This window comes from Pan paniscus, chromosome 3, assembly GCF_029289425.2.
Source record: "Pan paniscus chromosome 3, NHGRI_mPanPan1-v2.0_pri, whole genome shotgun sequence".
NCBI classification, from domain to species: domain Eukaryota; kingdom Metazoa; phylum Chordata; class Mammalia; order Primates; family Hominidae; genus Pan; species Pan paniscus.
In genome coordinates, this window is record NC_073252.2 from 8739941 (window position 1) to 8761794 (window position 21854).

General features: G+C 50.0%; 1 protein-coding gene across 5 annotated transcripts in view; it reads left to right on the plus strand.

Annotated features, from left to right (window-relative positions):
• TRMT44 (tRNA methyltransferase 44 homolog) overlaps positions 1 to 21854 on the plus strand; it is a 68034-nt gene that overhangs the window by 12589 nt on the left and 33591 nt on the right. For all 5 annotated transcript variants that reach the window (XM_034951963.3, XM_063603717.1, XM_034951962.3 and 2 more), the window contains 5 exons: positions 1346 to 1417; positions 10575 to 10681; positions 11968 to 12151; positions 14505 to 14937; positions 17732 to 17848. In XM_034951963.3, coding sequence (XP_034807854.3) covers positions 1346 to 1417; positions 10575 to 10681; positions 11968 to 12151; positions 14505 to 14937; positions 17732 to 17848 — 913 coding nt within the window. The remainder of the gene's footprint in view (positions 1 to 1345; positions 1418 to 10574; positions 10682 to 11967; positions 12152 to 14504; positions 14938 to 17731; positions 17849 to 21854) is intronic.

Here is a 21854-nt window from a genome sequence, read left to right on the forward strand (position 1 = left end):
TGGGTGGCCGAGGCGGGTGGATCACTTGAGCCCGGGAGTTTGAGACCAGCCTGGGCAACGTAGTGAAACCCCATCTCTGCAAAAAAAAAAGGAAAACAAATAAGAGAAGCTTCAGTTCTGGCTCGGACGGCCAGTCATGTATACACAGACAACAGTATGGAACAGTGTGGTACTGGGTTTTGCCCTTATTTTCTGGATGTTCAGCTGATGCAGTGAAAGCACTCTTGGGCTGAGAGCGGCACCTGCCCCGGTAGCACGGTCAGTAGGGGTGGGTGTCTTGTGCCTGGAACTTCCTGCCAGCAACTCATACCCCTCCTGGTGCGTCCAGCGCGTCAGGTGCCATTATCCCATGATATGATGGCCAGCTTAGCCACTTCCTGCTAGGGGGCAACAGCTGGAACCTGCAGCCCAATATTGATGGTACCAAACTGATTATTTTCCTGCTATGCTGTACTGTACAGTACTGTACTGATAGGCTGCGCATATTTGTCTACACCTGTAAGAGCTTGAAATGGTTGTTACAATGCCCTTTTTCAAGTGTGTTATTAAAGAATGAGTTTTTAATCATAATACCTATAAGCTGGTTGTGGGGGTGGTAGTGTATCAGGTGGCAGCTTGGTAGCTGGTACCTGGAGACTGCTGGGAGGTGTCTCGTGCACCCCTCCTCTTCTGCAGGCTTGGAATAAATAAGTTTGCCCTATGAGAGCCAATGAGTGTGGCCAAGGTGCAAGAAGAGCCAGCAGCTGACCTTGACTGAGAACAGAGAATTGGCTCACGTTCTCAGGTGTGCTCCCTGGGGCACTGGCCCTGGAAATGTTCCCACACTAAAGGCCACTGTGGTCACTCAACTCCATGTCCCATCTTGAACTCCATGTCCCATCATAATGACCATTAGCGCAGTACACCTTCTTACCTGCCTTGCAGGGATGTGGGTATCTGTTTCAGACAGCTGAGAAATTCTGGTGTCATCCATGAATGCTAATGACACACTTGAAAAAGGGCATTGTAACAACCATTCCAAGCTCTTAGAGGCGTAGGCAAATATGTGCAGTCCATCAGTACAGTACTGTGCAGTACAGCAGCAAGAAAATCAGCTTGGTACCACCAGACTGGGCTGCAGGTTCCAGCTGTTGCTGCTAGCAGGAAGTGGCTAAGCTGGCCATCGTATCACAGGGTAATGGCACCTGGTGCGCTGGATGCATCAGGACGGGTATGAGTTGCTGGCAGGAAGCTCTTCTCTTGCCCTTCGTCCTGCTGGCAGTGCCTGCAGAGCTTTAATGTGTTCTTGCTAACTTATTATGAAGTACTAAGGTTAACCTTTGATTTCTAAAATTAATTTTTTCAGCATCCAGGCAGAGGGATTGATGTCCGAAGAAGAAAAATCTGGGACATGTATGGACCACAAACTCAGTTAGAGGTACCGTCTTTATTACGCATGCCCTTGATCTCAGCTTGGCTTAGCTCCCGGTGGGAATTGCTGTAATGAATGTGTCTCTTTGTATAGGTCAAGCAGACATGCTGATAGTAAACCTTCACATTAATCTAAGTGCTCTGAAATTAGAGAAGGGAAAAAAAGAGAGATGAAACTAGACTTTGCAGAACCTTCTGGTTAAACTGACTGAAGGGCGCTGATCTCCAGGCAGAAGTGCTGTCTCTCCCTGAGTTTGTTGGTGCCGTTTGTATCTTGTGTGGGGTGCTCCCTTGCAGCCTTGAGGTGGGGGCTGTGCCCGGTGCATTTTGCGAAGTCTTCTCCAAGGCCTCCCAAAGGCTGCTCGTTTGGTCAGCAAGCAGTTAGTACCCTGCCTGCCAGGACTGCGCCAGGGATGGGGACACCTGCAGATGAGCCACAAAGGGCGGTGGCTGTGCCAGGGCTGGGATAGAAGGTTTAGAGGGCTGTGGGGACTCAGAGGAGGGGCTTGACCCCACTTGGGGCCTCTGAGAAGACTTCTTGGAGCACCCCCATGAGCAAGTGGAGGCAGCCAGGTGCCCAGCACGGAAGCGAGATGCCCCCTGGCGGGATCACCTCCGGGCACACAGATGATGTGTAGGGCAGACTGTGCAGTCCCACGTAATTTCTCTCATATCTTTGGGCCAGTCCTCTTTACCCTTGACATTTCCCTTTTTTAGGACTTGAAACAGTCTCACTTTTCTTAATGCCCCTACCCAGAGATAATCACTCTCTTTTATTTAGGGAAATCAATATGTACACATTTACAGTTTTAAAAAATAATATTTGTGACCATGGTGTATACGGAACTTTGACCCTGGCTGCTTCTGCTCATTTAACATCCCATTCTAGGCATTTTCTGAAGTCTTTGACAATTATTTGCAAGCATGTTGTTAATGGCTGTACAATGTTCCATTGAATTGTAGGTAACAACAACACAAGTACAGCTGGCCCTTGAACAACACGGGATTGAACTTTGTGGGCCAGTTTTATACAAATTTTTTTCAATAAATACATTGGAAAATTTTGTTGGAAATTTGCAACAATTTGAAAAAACTGACAAATGAAATGCATAACCTAGAAATATTGAAAAAAATTCAGAAAAAGTTAGATATGTCCTGAATGCATTAAATATACATACATACTAGTCTATTTTACCATTTACAACCATGAAATACATACAAATCTATTATAAGAAGTTAAAATCTATCAAAACTTACACAAACCCAGACTGTATGTGGTGTCATTCTCTGTCAAGAGAAACGCGAACGTAAAGATGCAGTATTGAATCATAATTGCATGAAACTAACTGTAGTCCATTCAGTGCTACTGTAAAATTTCCTGGTCACTGCTCGTTCCTACTGCAGTGAGCCCAAGTGTTTCAAGTGCCCATTTAAAATGCTATGTGGCACCGATCACCTCTGTGGCACCAGCTCATTCCTCCAGTCAGTTGCATAGCCCAGTGAAACGTGATCTCTGGTATTTTTCAACGTGTTTGGTGCAATACTGTAAACCTCGAGTAGCACTGCAGGACCCATACACGATGCCACTAGTGATGCTGGAAGTCTCCCAAGAAGCAGAGAAAAGTTATGGCATTAGAAGAAAAGGCTGAGTTCCTTGATATGTCTTATAGATTTCAGTCTGCAGCTGCAGTTGCCCACCATTTCAAGATAAATGAATCCAGTGTAAGAACTGTTGTTAAAAAAAAAAAAAAAGAGCAAGAGAGGGAAAGAAATTTGTGAAACTGTCACTGCAGGTACACCAGCAGGCGGGTGTATTCATCTCATATTTAGAATGCAGCTTTGATGTGGTTGCAGGATTGCTACAAGAAAAGCATACATACAGACTCTAATATGATTTGAGAAAAGGTGAAGTCATTATATGACAAAGCAGAAAGAAGGTGAAGGTTCTAAAGCTGGAGAATTTAATGCCAACAAAAGATGATTTGATAGTTTTAGAAAGTGACTTGGGTTGTAAAAATATCTAGATAACAGGAGGAGTAGCTTTAGTGGACCAAGAGGCAGCAGATGAGTTCCCAGATGCCATTAAGAAAATCACCAGAGAGGCCAGGTATGGTGGCTCATGCCTGTAATCTTAGCACTTAGGGAGCCCAAGGCTGGAGGATCGCTTGAGGCCAGGAGTTCAACACCAGTCTGGGCAATATAGCAAGACACCCCCCCCCCCCCAACTATCTCTACAAAAAATAAAACATTGTAAAAAGAAAATCATCAAGGAGAAAGGATGTCTGCCTGAACAGGTTTTTAATGCAGATTAAAGTACCCTATTCTGGAAAAAATGCCAAAAAGGAGAGAAGTAAGCCCCAGAATTTAAGGCAGGAAGGGACAGGCTAGGTCTGCTGTTCTGTGCAAATGGAATCAGATTTATGATCAGGACTGCCCTTATCTGTAAAGCTGCTAAGCCCAGGTCTTGAAGGGAAAAGAGAAACACCAGCTGCCAGTCGCTTGATTGTACAAGAAGGCCTGGGCAGCAAGAACTCTAGTGTTGTTTCATCAAGGCTTTGTCTCTGAAGTCAGGAAGTACCTTGTTAGTAAGGGACTACCTTTTAAAGTTCTGTTGATATTGGACAATGCTCCTGGCCACCCAGAACCTCTTGAGTTAACACCACTGGTGTTGATGTGGTCTGCTTGACCCCAAACACAGCTTCTCTTTTCAGCCTCTAGATCAGAGAGTTACAAGGACCTTTAAGCCTCATTATGCACAGTATTCAATGGAAAGGATTGGATGCTGTGGAAGAGAACTACAAGAGAGGATATCATGAAAATCCTGCAAGGATTTTACCATTGAAGACACCGTCATTGCTACAGAAAAGGCCATGAAAGCTACCGAGCCTGAAACAAATTCCCGCCAGAGAAAATGGTGTCCAGATGTTGGCCTGACTTCACAGGATTTATAGCAGAGCCAGTCAAGGAAATCGTGAAAGAGTTGTGGATATGGCAAAGGTGGGCGATGAAGGGTGGAAGTGTCATGCCTGACTTCACAGGATTTACAACAGAGCCAGTCAAGGAAATCATGAAAGAGACTGTGGATATAGCAAACAAAGGCAAGAGATGAAGGGTGCAAGATACGGATCTTGAGAAATTCAAGAGCTAATAGACTCCACTCCAGAGGAATTAACTACAGACGACCTGATGGAGATGAGTGCTGCCAACCCAGCGCCAGATGATGAGGAAGAATATGTAAAAGAGACAGTGCCAGAAAGCAAATTGACATCAGACAGTGTGGCAGAAGGGCCCTGATTATTCCAGACTGCATTTGACTTCTTTTATGCCATAGACTCTTCCGTGATATGCACTGAAACTAAAGGAAATGATGGAAAAAGGATTGGCACTGATAGAAACGTTTTTAGAGAAACTAAAAAGTAAAGCAGACAGAAATTATGATGTATTTCATGAAGTTACACTGAATGTGCCTGCCTCTCCCGCCTCCCTTCCACCTCCTCCATGTCTTCCACACCTGAGACAGCAAGACCCGTCCCTTCTCTTCCTCCTCCTCCTCAGCCTGCTCAATGTGAAGAGGATGGGGATGAAGATCTTTGTGATGGTCGGTCCACTTCCACTCAATGAATAGTAAATTTTCTCTTTCTTATGATTTTTCTTTTTTTTTTTTTTTTTTTTTTTTGAGACAGAGTCTCGCTCTGTCGCCCAGGCTGGAGTGCAGTGGTGTGATCTAGGTTCACTGCAACCTCTGCCTTCCAGGTTCAAGCAGTTCAGCCTCTCGAGTAGCTGGGATTACAGGCGCCCACCATCATGCCCAGCTATTTTTTGTATTTTTGGTAGAGATGGGGTTTCACCATGTTGGCCAGGCTGGTCTTGAACTCCTGACCTCAAGTGATCCACCCACCTCGGCCTCCCAAAGTACTGTGATTACAGGTGTGAACCACTGCAGCCAGCCACGATTTTCTTAATAACATTTTCTCTAGCTTTATTTTAAGGATATAGTATATAATACACAAAATGTGTTTTAATCGACTTTTATGTTTATATTATTGATAAGTCTTCTGGTCAACAATAGGCTATGAGCAGTCAGTTTTGGGGGAGTCAGAAGTTATACATGGGCCAGGTACAGTGGCTCACACCAGCAATCCTAGCTCTTTGGGAGGCCAAGGCATGAGGATCACTTGAGTCCAGGAGTGCGAGACCAGCCAGGGCAACGTGGCAAAATCCCATCTCTACTAAAAAAAAAAAAAAAAAATTAGCTGGACATGGTGGCATGCACCTGTAGTCCCAGCTACGCGGGAGGCTGAGGTTGGGGGATCACCTGAGTTCGGGAGGTTGAGACTGCGGTGAGCCAAGATTGTGCCACTGCACACCAGCCTGGGCGACGCAAGTGAGACTCTGTCTCCAAAAGTTATACACAGATTCTTAACTGCATCTGTAGGGGTTCAGAACCCCCAACTCCCACTTTGTTCAAGGGCCAGCTGTATAGTAATAAAAACTGACAGTCATCCAGTGCTGTGTGTGGATGCCTTTCTAAAGGTAAATGTATTTTATGTACAGTAACCTACCATAATCCGCACAACAGCACTGGGAGGTTGATTCTCTTATTATCCCCATTTTACAGGCGAGGAAACCGACGTACCCTTGGGGAGGTTAGGTCAGCCATGTGTACGGCAAGCGGTGAAGGCAGAATTATTTACTCAGCTCTTCTGTTCTTGACCATCTGTTTTCAGATGACAAATTACGCTACATAAATCTTTGTGTGTAAATCATAGTGCACTTAAAAAATATTTTTCCTACCTGGACTTTAAAGATTTTCAATACATATTGCCATAATGCTTTTCGAAAAGGTCCTACTTCAGATATGCTTCATTTCAGCAAGAATTCTGAGCACTACAAGAGATGCATCCAATGGGAGAAAAAACAGCTGTACACATTTATCACATATTTGAGTGTCCCCTACCTGCCAGGCACTCTTAGGTGCTGACGATTCAACAGTGACAAGAGCCCCTGCCTTTATGGTCATGGGAAGGGGGTGGGAGGCAGACAACCTGCAGACACACAGCCAGTGTGTGCAGCAGGTTCGAGGGTGGTGGCAGGTGCTGAGGAGGAGGCTGGGGGTGTTGTGTAGTGGCCGCCACTGGAGAAGAGAACAGAACAGAGGCTGGGCCAGGGTGGGCTACAGACATCAAGACACCTGGGGGTCTGGGCCTGACAGCACATCTATTCCACGCTGTCAGCCAGCCCTGGGCACTAGAGCCATGTGACCGTGGGGTTAAAGTGCACTCAGATCAGTCAGATCTTGGTCAAGAGTAGCTTGCTTCTCCTGGTACTGAGGACAGAGAAATGACTCCCTGATGGGAAAAAAGTCATGAGTAGCCCTCAGGAGCAGTCCTAGGACAGGTTATAGTGGCTCTGTGGGCGTGGCCTCACTTTCCCAGGGTGGTGTGGGAGTGGCCTCTCCCTCTGGGTGTGACTAGGTCACAGAGCCTCATCTGCCAGAGGGCAGAATGTTGTTTTATGAGATGAAAAAATGTTGACTTTTCATCATGGAGAATGTCAGGAATATACAAAAGTAGAGAGAGGAATGTAGGTACTCCATGCAGTCACCCAGCCAGCTGCAAGGATTATTCTTTTCTCTATCACTTACCCTCAAGCAGCTCCCACTGTTATTTTGAAACAAATCTCAGGCATATCATTTCATAGAAATAGAAAATAAAAAATAAGTAGAAAAATATTCCAAAACTATTTTTATGTTTTCTGTTGGCCTCACTCCTTTTTTTTTGAGAACTATCACCCAGGCTGGAGTGGTACAGTGGCGTGATCTCGGCTCACTGCAGCCTCCGCCTCCCAGGTTCAAGGGATTCTTGTGCCTCAACCTCCCGGGTAGCTGGGACCACAGGCGTGCACCACCACTACGCCTGACTGATTGTATTTTTAGTAGAGACGGGGTTTTGCCATGTTGGCCAGGCTGATCTGGCTCTGGCCTCAAGTGATCCACCTGCCTCGGCCTCCCAAAGTGCTGGGATTACAGGCATGAGCCACCACGCCCAGCCCCCCTTTTATTTTTTTGGAGACAGGGTCTCACTCTGTTGTCCAGGCTGGAGTACACTGATGTGATCACGGCTCACTGTGGCCTCAACCTTCTGGACTGAGTGATCCTCCTACCTCAGCCTCCGAGTAGCTGGGGCCGCAGGTGCACACCACCATGCCTGACTAATTTTGTGTTTGTTTTTTGTTGAAACAGGGTCTTCCTATGTTGCCCAGGCTGGTCTCAAACTCTGGGGCTCAAGTGATCCTCCCACCTCGGCCTCCCACAGGGCTGGGATGACAATGAGCCGCTGCGCCGGGCCGGGGTGCTTACTCTTTGGTTGTACATTTACTCTTTGCTTTATTTTACAGTGATTGGCAGTTGCTTGTCCACTCATATATTACATTAGGAAATGTTTTCAAAACCTCAGGTTTGAGGAATGTTGGTAATCTAGCCAGTGCACTGGGGAGGCTCTGCAAATATGTGTGTAGACTATAGACTCTCACACATGTCCCAGAATCGGGCTCTAAACTTGGCTATGAAGTTAATGACCAAAGCTAAAGCAGTAGTGATGTGGCTGATTTCAAAATTCCATGTGTCCCCAGGTGAAAAAGCACCTTTGGGTAGGAAATTCAGGCAGCAGTGAGTAGGCCATCTGTGTAAGCCCAGACCCTAGGGAAGAGCTGGCTGCTGAGGGTGCCCCTTGGAGAACGGGCGGAGGCTCTAGTTCTTTAGCTGAGGTTCCCCAGCAGCCTGCATCAGACTTTTCTGTAGGGTCATCTGACCTGGGGAAGACCCTACCCCGAGCACTTAGTCAGGAAAGGCCTGCTGTTGAGAGTTCTGTATTCTAATCAAGTGTGTAGGTTTTTTCCTTGTTACCTCCCAACCTTCAGTCTCAGTGCTAAAATAGCCATGTTTATTCTAGTGTTAAATAAATGCCAGGAGTTCTGTCATGCTTTCTGCCTTGGAGGAGCGTGGCCAGAATGAGGGTGGTTCTGTTGACGTGCACATGGTGTTTGTGGATTTTCTAGTGAATGATTTCCTTCCAGCTGCAGTTGAGTGGTTTCCACGAACAGGTACAATCTAGAAAGTCAAAGGCCAGGCGTAGAATATAACTTTTTTTCTTTCTTTCAAAAACCTCATTTGATTGCAAGCAAGAGAGTGTTAAAAAACTAAAAACAAAACACCTGTTTATAACAACAGCCTGGTGGTGATCACAATTGTCTTAATTGTGTGAACCTCTATATGAAACAGGAATATTGGAATTTGCTGTGTTCAAAATGCCAGTGAAAAGTTCATAAAAGCCTGTAATCCCAGCACTTTGGGAGGCTGAGGTGGGCACATCACCTGAGGTCGGGAGTTCAAGACCAGCCTGACCAACATGGAGAAACCCCTGTCTCTACTAAAAATACAAAATTAGCCAGGTGAGATGGCACATGCCTGTAATCCTAGCTACTCGGGAGGCTGAGGCAGGAGAATTTCTTGAACCAGGGAGGCTGAGGTTGCAGTGAGCCGAGATCGCACCACTGCAAGCCAGCCTGGGCAACAAGAGCGATACTCCGTCTCAAAGAAAAACAACGGCTGGGCGTGGTGGCTCATGCCTGTAATCCCAGCACTTTGGGAGGCCAAAGCAGGTAGATCACGAGGTCACGAGATCGAGACCAGCCTAACTAACATGGTGAAACCCCATCTCTACTAAAAATACAAAAATTAGCTGGGTGTGGTGGCGGGTGCCTGTAATCCCAGCTACTCAGGAGGCTGAGGCAGTAGAATTGCTTGAACCTGGGAAGTGGAGGTTGCAGTGAGCTGAGATCGCGCCACTGCACTCTAGCCTGGTGACGGAGCAAGACTCCGTCTCAAAAACAACAACAACAACAAAACAAAACAAAAAAACTTCATAAAACAGGTGGGGCTTTGATATCTAGTGCTGTTGGCAAGATAATATAAAATATGATTATGGTCTTTACTAAATGTCAGTTATGCTTTAATTTATTCACACCATTTAAAGAGACAGATGGGCAAACTTAAATCTAGAATGAATGGGAATCAAGAATAAATAGTCCCAAAGGTTTGATATCTCTGTAGATTATACGTATACCCTTGAACAATACTATTTTCAGTATTTTAACATCTATGTAAATAGAAGCACATATGCTTATTGAAGAACCAGAGAGAGACAGAATTTCAGTTTTAGTTTTTTACTTACCATGTCTGTAAAACATTCTTGTGTTATAGTTTTGCTGTTAGAAAGAATAGCCTTGAAGAGTGAGTGTTCTCAGAATGTCTTCCCCATTATGATCAGGGAATAACTTCTGTTCACTTATCTTGGGGACTCATCCTACCGCTGGAAAATTAAGAAGATTTTCAATGGTTGTGTGGTCTCTCTTTCCCCTCTCTCTTTCCAGTTTTTACTGACAGAATTGCTATTGAAACTGTTGATTTCAGTAATTAATGATGGCCTGCTGATTATCAGAAAGGGTAGGGTGCCTATTTAAAGTTCTTAAATCATAAAAGCAAGCTGTCCTCAGCCTAACTGCAGAATTTGTCAGAATGGGTAGAGTGCCTGTTCAGGGGGATCTTAATCACTTTCTGACAGTTTACAAAAGGTAAGAGTCTAATGGTAAAGAATTTCGTGTATTTACATATGTAAATTCTCTCTGTCTATTCATAGACTTGGTTTCCTAGATTGAAAGGCCTGTGAGGTTAGACCCCTGTGTTGTATTATGCACTTAAATCACCTTCAGACCTCTCTGCCTTCCATTCACTTCCTCCGAAGCCATTGCTTGCTCCCATGCTCTGCCAGAGGTGAAACCATTCCGTGGCCGTCTCTCCTGGAGCTCCTTCTTATGCCTGTGGAAAAATCAGCTTTTAAATGATCCAAAGGCGATTAGCACTCAGAAAAGTGCTGTTAGTTTCTCCGGTGATTTCCCTAAAAGTTGCCAGCATTTCTTGCCCTCTAGGCAGACCTAGGGAGGATACATCGACTTCCCCGCTCTTCCCCGCTCTTGGTCATGCAGCAGGTGAACTGCGGCTCTGCGCTGTGTGACTCCAGAGCCTATACCCTCCCGCCATGTCCTGCCCACGCAGTAGCTCTACAATGATTCACAAAACATTTTGTCTTGTTTTGTTATTCCCTTAGGAAGATGCAATCACACCCAATGATAAGACCCTTTTCCCTGATGTTGATTGGTTAATCGGTAACCATTCTGATGAACTCACACCATGGATACCTGTCATTGCAGCCAGGTGAGAAGTAGAGGAGTTATCAGGTGAATGGCTGGGGAATGCTTCATCTTCTAAACAGTGGTGTCCAAAAGGGTAGCCACTAGCTGCGTGCAGTTGTCAAGCACTTGAAATGTGGGTAGTTCCAATTTTTGAAATGTTTGCATATTGCCTATATTGGGTTAAATTTAAAATAAATTCCACCTGTTTTATTTTACCTTTTAAAATATGACTACTGGAAAATATAAAATTACTGAGATTGTTCACATTATATCTCTGTTGGCCAGCACTGATTGGCACTGTGATTACTTCTACGGTATTTATATCCGGTGTCAAAAGAGGTGTCCTTTTTGGAAGTTTTTTTCTGAAAACATGAGGCTTTGCCTTTAAAGGGGAAATCTACCCATCGATAGACCCTCTGCAGCCACAGTTGCCTCTGCACGGGGAGCTGTGTGTGTCCGAGAGACTTGGTCACAAAGCAGGTTGTGCTGCTCCTCGTTGACGTTTCGTTGCTGAGTCTCCTTATCTCAGATTCTTCTGAGCTGTTTTCATTCTCAAGGAGTAACTAGGTGAAAGATCAGGTCTTCGCTCAGGCTTGGTTGTGCTTCCCTTTAACAGTTCCTATTAAAAGCTGACGTCTTAAAGTACTTCAAGAAGTTTCAGATGACACTTGATAACAGGAACTGTGAAAAAAATCGTTTTTATAAAAGTAATTAGATTCTATTGAAAAGATATACTGTGTTGCTTTATTTCTAGAAATTAACTTGGGGAAGGCTGTAATTCATCTTTTAATATGAAAAACAATATTACACAGCCACAAAGAAAAGGAAATCATGTCCTTTGCAGCAACATGGGGTGCAGCTGGAGGCCATTATCCTCAGTAAACTATTGCAGAAGCCAAAAACCAAATGCCGCATGTTCTCACTGATAAGTGGGAGCTCAACATTGAGTACACAGGGACATCAAGATGGCAGCAGTAGACACTGGGGACTGCTGGAGTGGGGAGTGAGGGAGAGGGCAGAGTTTGAAAAACCCCCTGGTAGTTACTATGCTCACTTCTTGGGTCATGGGATCTGTCTTACCCCAAACCTCAGCATCTTGCAGTACACCCATGCCACAAACCTGCACACATACCCCCTGAAGCTGAAATAAAAGTGGACATTATATACAACAAAAAGAAACAATATTGGCCAGGAACATCACTTCCCTATTTTGCCCTGATGCGCGATTGCCATGTGGCTTTGTTCCGAATTTCCTGGACTGCGTCTGCTCGGGATGCTTGACCCTGTGGTTGTTGGTTCTTTTTGAAGGTCTTCCTACAATTGCCGCTTCTTTGTCCTCCCCTGCTGCTTCTTTGACTTCGTTGGAAGATACTCCCGGAGGCAGAGTAAGAAGACTCAGTACCGGGAATACCTTGACTTCATTAAAGAAGTGGGCTTCACCTGTGGGTTTCACGTGGACGAAGACTGCCTCAGGATTCCTTCAACCAAAAGAGTATGTCTGATTCTCATGTTGTTCCAGGCGGTGTGTCGGCGTTCAGATGGACAGCTCAGGGCCCTGTCACAGAGCCATGAACCATGCTGTAACGTTCAAAATGTTCTAGAACGTGCCGGTGCTGATTTCTGTGCTCTGTCACTGATGAGGCCCAGAGGCTTGTTCTGTCCCATGGTGCCCTCCTTAAAGGCACCCGGGTGCTCCCTCCTCCAGGCCTGCAGGAGTCCTCGCCAAGCCCCCCTTGCCTCTCCAGAAGCTCTGAGTGGCCCCAGGGGACCTGCCCAGAGGAGGCCTCAGTGTGGCCTGTGGCTGAACTCCCTGTGGAAAGTTCCTGCTCCTTCAAGTCGCAGATAATTGGCTGCGATTGAAGTGTGTTTCAGAAGTTCACAATGATTTCCCATTTTCTCATTAAAGGCCTAGTTCATTCAGATTCACCTGAAATGTCATTTGGGCAGAAGTTGGCCCGGGGGCTTTCTGTAAGCAGTGGGACTGTGCCTCTGACCTTTGTGTGGACAGGGCAGACTTATGCCCTCTTGCCGCTCCAAAGGCTTGACCTTTTGAAAGTACCGTGGAAGTGTTTACAGCAGCTCACCTCAGTCTCTGGTAACTTTATTTGACAAGACTGTGGCTGGCAGACAGTGTGCTTTTAAAAAATAACCCCGCCGTGTCCAGGCCACAGAATTTGATGGCTGCCTTAGCAAGAAAGGGCCCAGCTGATCTGAGTGAAGCCTCGGCTTTGCTGCTGCCCGTGGTGCACTCGGGCTGATCGCGGAGCTCCGCAAGCCTGTCCTCACCTGTGAGACCAGGAGGAGGCTGCCCGGGTCTCTGTGGGGGCTGGACGGGATGATGTCTTCAGAGCCCACAGCGGGGAGGGCATGTCGTGGGCATTCGCTGGCTGGCTGCCGTCATAGCCGTGCACCAGGAGCAGCGTTGGCTTGTGGCACAGGCCTCAGGGCCGCTGGCGCTGTCACTGCCCTGCTACCGTGGGAAGTTACCTTAGGACTCGCTGCTGAACCGTCCCGTTATCCTCTCAGTGTCCTCTGTTTTTGGCAAGTCTTGGTCTTCTGAGTTCAGAATTGATTTGGGGAAACTGCTAAAGTTTGGGTCCTCTAGGCAGGTCCGAGGAGCCCGTGGCTTTGATTTTTGCACTTGCTTCTCCATTACTAATTGGTAGAGACCGTGGACTGTCGCTTCATCTCTCTGAGCTTCAGTTTTCTTATCACTGGCAGGTTTGGGGATCGAATGTAAGAGTGGATGTGAACGTGCTTTGTCATTTTTAAAGCAGTTCACACACAGCACATGTCTGGTGGGGACTGGGTGTGTGACAGGCACTGAGAATTTAAAATCCCGCTGGAAGAGCTGGGGAGCAGAGGTGTGGCTGTCACGTAGTGAGGAGGTCGGCTTCCTTATCACCCGCGCCTGGCCTTGTAGTTGATGCCTGGAGAGGAAGCCCAGAAATGAGGTGCCCTTGCTGGGGCTGGGCAGGGCCTGGTTGTCCGGAGGGGACTGTCTGAAGGGCACCCTCCATCGGGGTGTGCCGCCAAGGGAGGCAAGCACGCATGGAGCACCTCTATGGCTCCAGGCCCTCTGCGCAGCCCCCGTATGTGCTCGCTGGCTCTGGCAAGGTGGGGACAAAGCTGCCTCCCTTCCCAGCCCCTGGGGCACTCTGCAACTCTGCAGTGTTACCATCAGCATGTGCCCCCGCCGGGCGGCCGAGGGGTGGAATGAGGGGCGGCAGCGGGAAACTAGGACGGTGCGGCTGCCGGGCCCGGGAGTGTGGACTCTTGAGTTTAGGCGCCTTTGTTAGATCTTGTGAAGGTCCAAGATCTAACAATGATGAGAGGGAACCATGGGCTCTTACTGTTTTTTTAATTTTTAAGTTACTTATATTGGTGTCAGTTTTTATTTTGTATTTATTTTTATTGATTTATTTATTTTGAGATGGAGTTTTTGCTCTTGTCACCCAGGCTGGAGTGCATTGGCACAATCTTGGCTCACTGGCCTCTGCCTCCTGGGTTCAAATGATTCTCCTGCCTCAGCCTCCTGAGTAGCTGGGACTACAGGTGAGGGCCACCACGCCCGGCTAATTTTTGTATTTGTAGTAGAGACGGGATTTTGCCATGTTGTCCAGGCTGGTCTGAAACTCAAGTGATCCGCCTGCCTTGGGCTCCCAAAATGCTAGGATGATAGGAGTGAGCCACCGTACCTGGCTGGTGTCAGTTTTTTAAATCAGGATTTTTTCATGATAGACATTGAAAACTTGTGATTTGTACTCCAGGATGAGAGAATTCCATGGAGAACGTTGAAATAGACTAGCCAGCTAAAATAATTGCTTTGCTTTTTTCAAACACAGGTCTGTCTCGTTGGAAAATCCAGAACATACCCTTCCTCCAGAGAAGCTTCCGTGGATGAAAAGAGGACTCAGTACATTAAGAGCAGGCGGGGCTGCCCTGTAAGCCCACCTGGCCAGGAGCTTTCCCCTTCTCCACCCTGGGTTGCTGCTGGCAGTGCTGGTCACTGTGACGGTCAGCAAGCTCTGGACGCCAGGGTCGGGTGTGTAGCCAGGGCCTGGGCCGCTGAGCATGGAGCAGGGCCCCAGGCTGAAGGACCCTGGCTACCTGGATTTCATCCCAGAGAAAAGGCTGAGCGTGTGAGGAACTGTGCCGCCCTGCCACGAGATTTTATTGACCAAGTGGTTTTGCAAGTAGCGAATTTACTGTTAGGTGGAAAGCAATTAAACACAAGAAGTTCTCGAAATGGGAGTTTGAAGACCTGGAACGGGGGAGGTAAGCTGTCCACCATCTTAGGGAGGGGCTAGCACGCTCCCAGGCTTGAGGGCAGGAATTCACGTCTTCAGAACCGACATGAAATGGTGTGGCCCTGTGACTACACACTTTGAAAAAGCCATTGATGGTGGGTGCATAGGCTCTCTTCAAGCAAATTCTTTAAAATTTTCCAAATAGCTCTTATAAACATAAAGGACTTTGTTATTTCCAGGGAGGAAGGCCGAGGCCAGGCCAGGGAGTGACAGAGTTTGGACCCTTAATTAACTTTTACCAAACATGCAGGTTTAGGGGCTAGAACTACTCATTTTCAATCTAGAAATTATCCAAAGAGAAAACAGGTTACTGAGTGCAAGCAAAATGCACTGTCCCCTTGAGTATGTGGTAAGATTTGGAGCTGTTGTGATTTGATAATTTAATTCTCTTTGAAATCCCCAAAACACAACAATCATCCATGGCAGAAGGAGAAAATTACATCGATTGTTCTCATGGGGTGAGTGGTGTGCTGAAATTATGTTCTCAGGTGAGTGGTGTGTTGAAATTAACGGCATTCAGAGAGCCAGCCAGGGCTGTAAGGACCTCGCCTCCTTCCGGGCAGGGATGCTGCTTGGCCGCCAGAGGGTGGTGTAGAGCTGCAGCCAGCGCCTGGCTTCTCTTGCAGTTTTGGGAACTGGAGAAGAGCACGGAGCCGCATCCCCTCCTGGCCCCTCCGTCGGTGACTCCTACCTGGCTGCGCATTTGAGGGAAACCCTTCTTCTCCAGGCTTTGCTTTCCTCACCTGTGAATGTTGGGACAAAATCATGCCCGTTTCCTTCTTCATCCTTTGTCCTCTTGCACCATGTGTACGTGGGATGGGACCGGGCCATGGAGCACAGACGGCCCCTCCAGAAATCATTCGAACCTGATGGTACCTGGTCAGCAGAGCCTCTAGCCATCTGGCGAGAGTGGCCCTGGCTCAGTGGCTGATGGGGCCGACTAGCTGCAAACCACCAGGCACCGTGGGGCCTCTGGGTTGGCCCTGCTGACTAAAGGCACCCTGCTGTGGTGGGGCTGGAGCACAGAGGAAGAAGGCTGAGGCTGGCAGAGCTTGGGGCCCACCACAGGCAACTGGGACCCAGAGCCCCAGGGACATCAGTGTGGTCTGAAAGTTCCCACGTGCAGTAAACAGTGACAGTTCTTGAGTGCAGTTTGACCTTTAAATTCCCAGGAGATGACGGGCACACAGATGTCAGCTGTGCCTGGGATGGACGGCTTTCGGTGGGTGAGGAGGAAGGAGGAACAGACCTGGAGATGGAGAGCGGGGATGGGTGAGCGGTGGGCTCAGTCCTGCCTGCCCCTTGGAACTTGGGAACCAGGGCGCCTAACAGGCCCTGGACCCCCGTCCCCTCCAGATGGGTGTCCATGGGTCTGGGGCTTGTTAGGGACTCTCCACGTGGCCTTGCTGTGAGAAGGGAGGAGCTGTGCCCTTGGCCTCTCAGCCCACTGCCTCCCTCCTGCCCACAGGCGGCCTTTCAGGGCCTTTGGTCGCCCCCACCCAGCCTGTCCTCAGGCAGGCACCTCTGCGTTTCTGTGCCTGTGGGCCATGTGTGGCTCTGTCTCCAGGACCTCACCCATCCTAGCTCGGCGTCTGTCCATGTGGGACACTGCTGAGAAATAGGGTAGGAAAGGGCCCTGCCCTCAAGAGGCTCCAAGTCCTGCCTGGCTAGGAGTCAAGACCGCACACGTCAAAGGATGAGTAACCAAGAGGCCGGATATGCCAGGCCAGGAGGCACCCATGGCTGAGTGTGAGATTCCCTGTTATGGAGTCCGTGCTGGGCCAGAGCCGGGGCGACAGGGAAGGCTGACTGGGACAATATGTTATCTTTTTTAAAACACTCCCACTCCTCTCAGAATGGATTTGAGACAGCCGAGAGGTGGACTCAGAAGGTTGGCCAGGCTGGGTGGGCAGGATTCTCGCAGCAGCTGCGACAGCGGCTGCCAGCACCAGGCTCCTGGGTCAGGAGTGTGGTGTCCTGATCCGTAGGGGTCTGACAGGCTCAGCTGCATGCAGACAGGCGCCGTCTCCTCCGCTCTCCTGCAGCTTGGGAGGGTGTGGATAAGATGTGAGGTGCAGCGCCTGGCAGATAGGAAGTTCCTGGCAAATACATGCAGGAAAACCAGCTTTCATTCATATCCAATTTGATGTTTTGGTAATAAATGACTTTAATGTCACCAGGTTTTCTGATGAGAGCATTTTGAAATACCTGCAGGCTCTCAAAGCAGAAATTCAAATGGGAAAGAGACCATCACTGTGGTGTCTGTGCTGTTCCTTTTTTTAGTGCCTAGCATGGCCTTGCTGGCCACCCTAGAGCCGGTAGCGCCAGGCTGGCTGCCCCATGGTTGGAGCAGCCACTGGGAAGGCTCAGGCCCCAGGCTTGCCAGCTTGGCCTTCCTTCTTTAGTCTGAGAAACCCTGGCTCCAAACAGCCACCCCCCTTCATGGGTCACCAGCGAGAAGAGCTTGAGGTGACCACCCAGAGCAGGCAGCATCACCTGACGCCTGGCCCTGTGCGGGCATGGGGCATGTGTGGGGCTGCGCCTTGTCAGGCTGTGCCACCTCAGCTGGGTGGGGACACCACGGCCCTCACGGTTTGGCTGTGGTGTGGTGTGGGTTAGGTGAGATGGAATCGTGGTCCTTCGTGCTGGAGTGCATAAAGCGTGTGAGTGTATGGAACTGAAATGGACTGTTTCTGCCTGTGTGACAGGTTCGTAATATTTTGTTGTTGTTTTGGGGAAAAAAAAAAACCGTTTTTCCACAGAGAGCCTATCTCTGGCAGAAGTAGCCAATGAGCTGGACACGGAGACCCTGCGGAGGCTGAAGCGGGAGTGTGGGGGCCTGCAGACGCTGCTCCGGAACAGCCACCAGGTGTTCCAAGGTACGGAGTCCGCCTCTCCCCCGCCGTTCTTTCCTTCTTTTTCCCCCTTTTTTCAGTTAAATAATGTTTTATTTTAGAGTGGTTTAGACTCACAGAAGAATCTGACAGAAGCAGCAAGTTCCGCGGTGCCCCACCCAGCTCTGACGTGGGTGGCATTTGACCTCAGGGTGGGACGTGGGTCACCCCGTTCCCTCCTTGCTCCTCTGGACCTCGTCCCATGCGATGTCCCCAGGCTGGTCTCTATCCCCCTATGCTGTGCTTGCTGACACCTCAGCTCCACTTGCTCCACGCAGGACAGAGCAAGTCGGGCAGCCGCTGGCCAGTCCCCTGTTGGCTGGGGGTCATTGTTTGGCGTCATCTTTAGCTGCTGCAAACTGAAAGCATCCCGAGCCACAGAGCCAGGCTGGGGAGTGGGAAGAGTGAGCCCTGCCCCACAGGCGGAGGCCTGGACTCCTGTGGCCCTTGCCCCGCGGGCCTGGGCAGGCGGAGGTCCTGGTACCCAGTTCCCCTGCTCCCCAACGCCCTGTGACTCCAGGACTGCCAGGGTATGGGGAGGCAGGAGGGCCCTCCACCCGCTTGTCCATTCACTCAGCCCGCAAAGCAAGGCAGACACATCCCTGGCCTTCTGGAGCCGGTGGTGCAGTGAGGGAGGGGGAGATGTAGCAGGTGCTCACCTAGGTGCCAGCGGTGTACACAGTTTCATCATCTGCAGCTTCCAGGTGTGCACAGAGGGGGCAGGAACAGGGCAGGGAGCCATGGTTTACCAGCGCCAGCGGCTGGGGGAGTTTGCCGTAACTTGCTTCGTGGAGCTTTTTTTTTTTTCCTCTTTCTGTAAGTATTTTAAAGCAAATTCTAGCTAGCATGCTTTTTCACCCCTAAGTACTTCCACGTGCATCTTTAAGAATAGTAGGTGTCTTCTTGTGTCACCACCATGCCCTAAGCACACATTTCTGTGAGTTGTGATGTGCAGGGAGAGCTGGCCTGGCCCGAGTGGGCTCAGGAAGGCTTTACTTAGGAAATGACACTTGAGCTGGGCCTGGAAGGAAAAGAGGAGTCAGGAACAGAGAACAGCTTTAGGCAGAGCGAACAGCATTTGCAAAGAGCCAGGGTTGGGAGGAGTAAGAGTGGGAGCTGGTCGGGTTACAGCCGCCATGACCAGGAAAAGGACTGGGCCTCTGATGGGTAGGGATGACACCGAAGTCACAGTGGGAAGGAGTGGCCTGGCTCACACCCTAGCTTCTGGGTCCCCTGCCCATGAGGTAGCCGTGGGGGTCAGGTGCAGTACAGTGTCTGGCTCTCTGGGTGTGTGAGAGAGCACAGGTGTGTGTGCCATTCCTCATGTGTACACAAGAGTGCAAGCGTGTGGGTTTGTGCACACACACACACTGCCTTTGTGTGCCTGCCTGCTCCTGGAGAGCTGAACTTGGCTTTCAGCTGAACTGGCCTCTCTAGGGAGAGCTGCTGTTGGGTGGGGGGCCCGTGAGCATGGTTGGAGCCTCTGTTTCTCGGGGCAGGCGCAGAAGCGTGTCCCTGAGGCTGCCCCCAGAGTAGACACTGGGCCTGCAGTGCTGTCTGGGCTGGGCCTGCTGGCTGGGCTGGGCCTGCTGCCTGGAGTCTGCTCTTCCTTGCATAGAGCTTTAGGCAGTTAGAATACTTCCCACCTCCATGGGGCCTCTTTCTGTCTTTCCCAACACTTGTTTTTGTTGGTTTCCTGAAATACTGTCTTTTTCACCCATGATGAGTCTGCTTGTATGTCAGTGTTTTTCTGTGCAGGTCACCCTGGGGGGCAAACTTGTTTTTGGAAACGCTTCTGAGTAGGAGGCCTGGGAATTGGGTTCCAAATAAACATTCTCCTCCAGTCATGCGAAAACTATGCTCTGAAGCTGGGTCTTATCTCTGTATGAGGTTTAGGTTTTGTTTTAAGCTAACGTGGCTAGTCTCAGAAAATGTTTATGAGAGTGAGGAATTGGAAATGTTTCCAGGTGGCTTCAGGTCAGCCAGCCCTGAGCATGACCCGTGAGGGCCACAAGGGCCAGCCCTGCCTCTGTCCCTCCCCCTTCCTGAGGCCGCCAAGGGGTGGGCGCGCTCCATCCATGCTGGCTGGTATGGAGCCTGGCACCGTGCTGCTGGGTACACGCGGGGCCTCATCTCATCCTGCACTCATGGCAGAGCAGGCCTTTCCTCCTTGAACATGCAGACAAGTCTCAGAGAGGTCAGTGCGCCGGCCCGACGTCTCCCAGTGAGTGGAGAGGCCACGCCACAGTCCGGGCCAGGTCTGACCCAGCACTGGCACCCCTGAGCCTATGGCATCATCCGAGGACTCTAATCCTCAACCCGTTCCTCAGAGCAACTTGGTGAAAGGGAGTGTCTGCTGTTAGAAGCAGTGGTGGAGATGGCGGCTCCTGTGCTGAGGTAGAGTCCCAGGGGATGCGCACGGTAAGGAGGGAGGAGGTGACAGGAACTTGGGTCGAGCAGACTGTGGCTCTGTGGTTCCATTTCAAAATGAGGAGCACATTTCCAGAGGAGGAGAGTCTTTCTAGCTGTTGGTTGTCTTTCTAACTGGCTAGAGCAAGTGCCTCTGGAAGGCCGCCCCTTCTGGCACCTGGCCAGATGGGGGCTCAGGTGTTAAGAGGGGTGGCCAGGAGCTACCTGCCATGTCCAGGGTTGTAGACACGGGGAGTGGGTTAGTGAGGCTGGGCCAGCCTGGAGCCTGCCTGCGCCGTTCGGGAGCCTCATCTCTATCATCAGCGCCCGCTCCTCAGTCCTTAGACACCCTGCAGGTCCTGCTTCCAAAACATGGTTGGGTGTGCTCTTAACTCCGGAGCCGCGTGGGAGGGCCTGCCGCCAGCTGGCCTGTCACGTTGCGGTGGGGAAGGGGGTGCCGAGGCTGGCTCTGAGGGGAATCTGTACTCAGCCTTTGGCCTCAGTGATCCCCACCCCCCATTCTCTTGACAGGTCAGGGCATCAGGCCAGAGGCCCCTCACTGTTTGGGATCATGGGGAGTTGGGGGGAAGCTCTGGCCCCTGGGGCTCCTCCTGAGCACCCTTTAGAGGGTTCCAGGTCCCTCAGTGGCCAGGATGTGCCCTTCTGTGCTGCACCAGGAGGTGCTGCTGTGGGGACATGGGCAGAATGTCGCGGGACTGCTTTAACGGGAGCCTTCAGGTTAAGAATCCTCAGCTCCGATGTTGGGAGGCGAGACGGAGAGGCAGCCGTGGGAGGGCAAACAGGGTCAGGCCTGGCCTTGGCGGTGCTTCCAGCCAGGCTGTGAGGGTGAGCCCCCAACTGTGGCGCCGCTCTCTGGGCTCATTTCTGTAGTTTCAGGGGAAACTGTAAAACATCAGTCTGTCAAAAGCACACAGGCTCGTTATTGCCACACACAAGGTGATTTGAAGGCAGAATTCGAGCTTTAATTCCTACACTTTCAAGTTCTCTTTGGAAGTCGGTGAGCCAGACTTCCTCACTGAGGCTCCTTTATTCCCCCGAGCCTTCTGTCGCGAGCGGTTTCCTAGCTTCCAGCGAGAACCAGGAAGGAGGTGGTTGCTTTGGCCATGTTTCACGGGGAGTTGTTGGCTTCCCACAAGGAAACGGCCAAATGGGAGCGTAGGGGGGTATCTCGGCCCAATTTGGGCGGCGGGGTCAGGAGGCAGCCTAGAGGAGGCCCGCGAGGCCTGGGACCCAGGTGACGAGTGGGCCCACAGCAGCCCTCTCCTGGCCCCACCCCACTCTGATGTCCCTCCAGCTCCCCAGTTTGGAGATCAGCCCTGGCCATTGGGTCCCAGTGGCACTTTCAGAGGGGGTATCTAAACTACTGCACATAGGCAGGTCCCCCTTCGTGTTCCTGTTCCAGAGCTCATTGGCCTCTGTTACTCCACACTTGCACCTGGAGGGGCTCCGGTTGGGAGGCGCATGTAAACCCAGTGCACCGGGACGGCACCAAGGAGCAGAGGCTGCCCTGCACCAGCCCCGTCCTTAGACTGCATGGAGGGACCTGCGCCTTGCCCCTCTT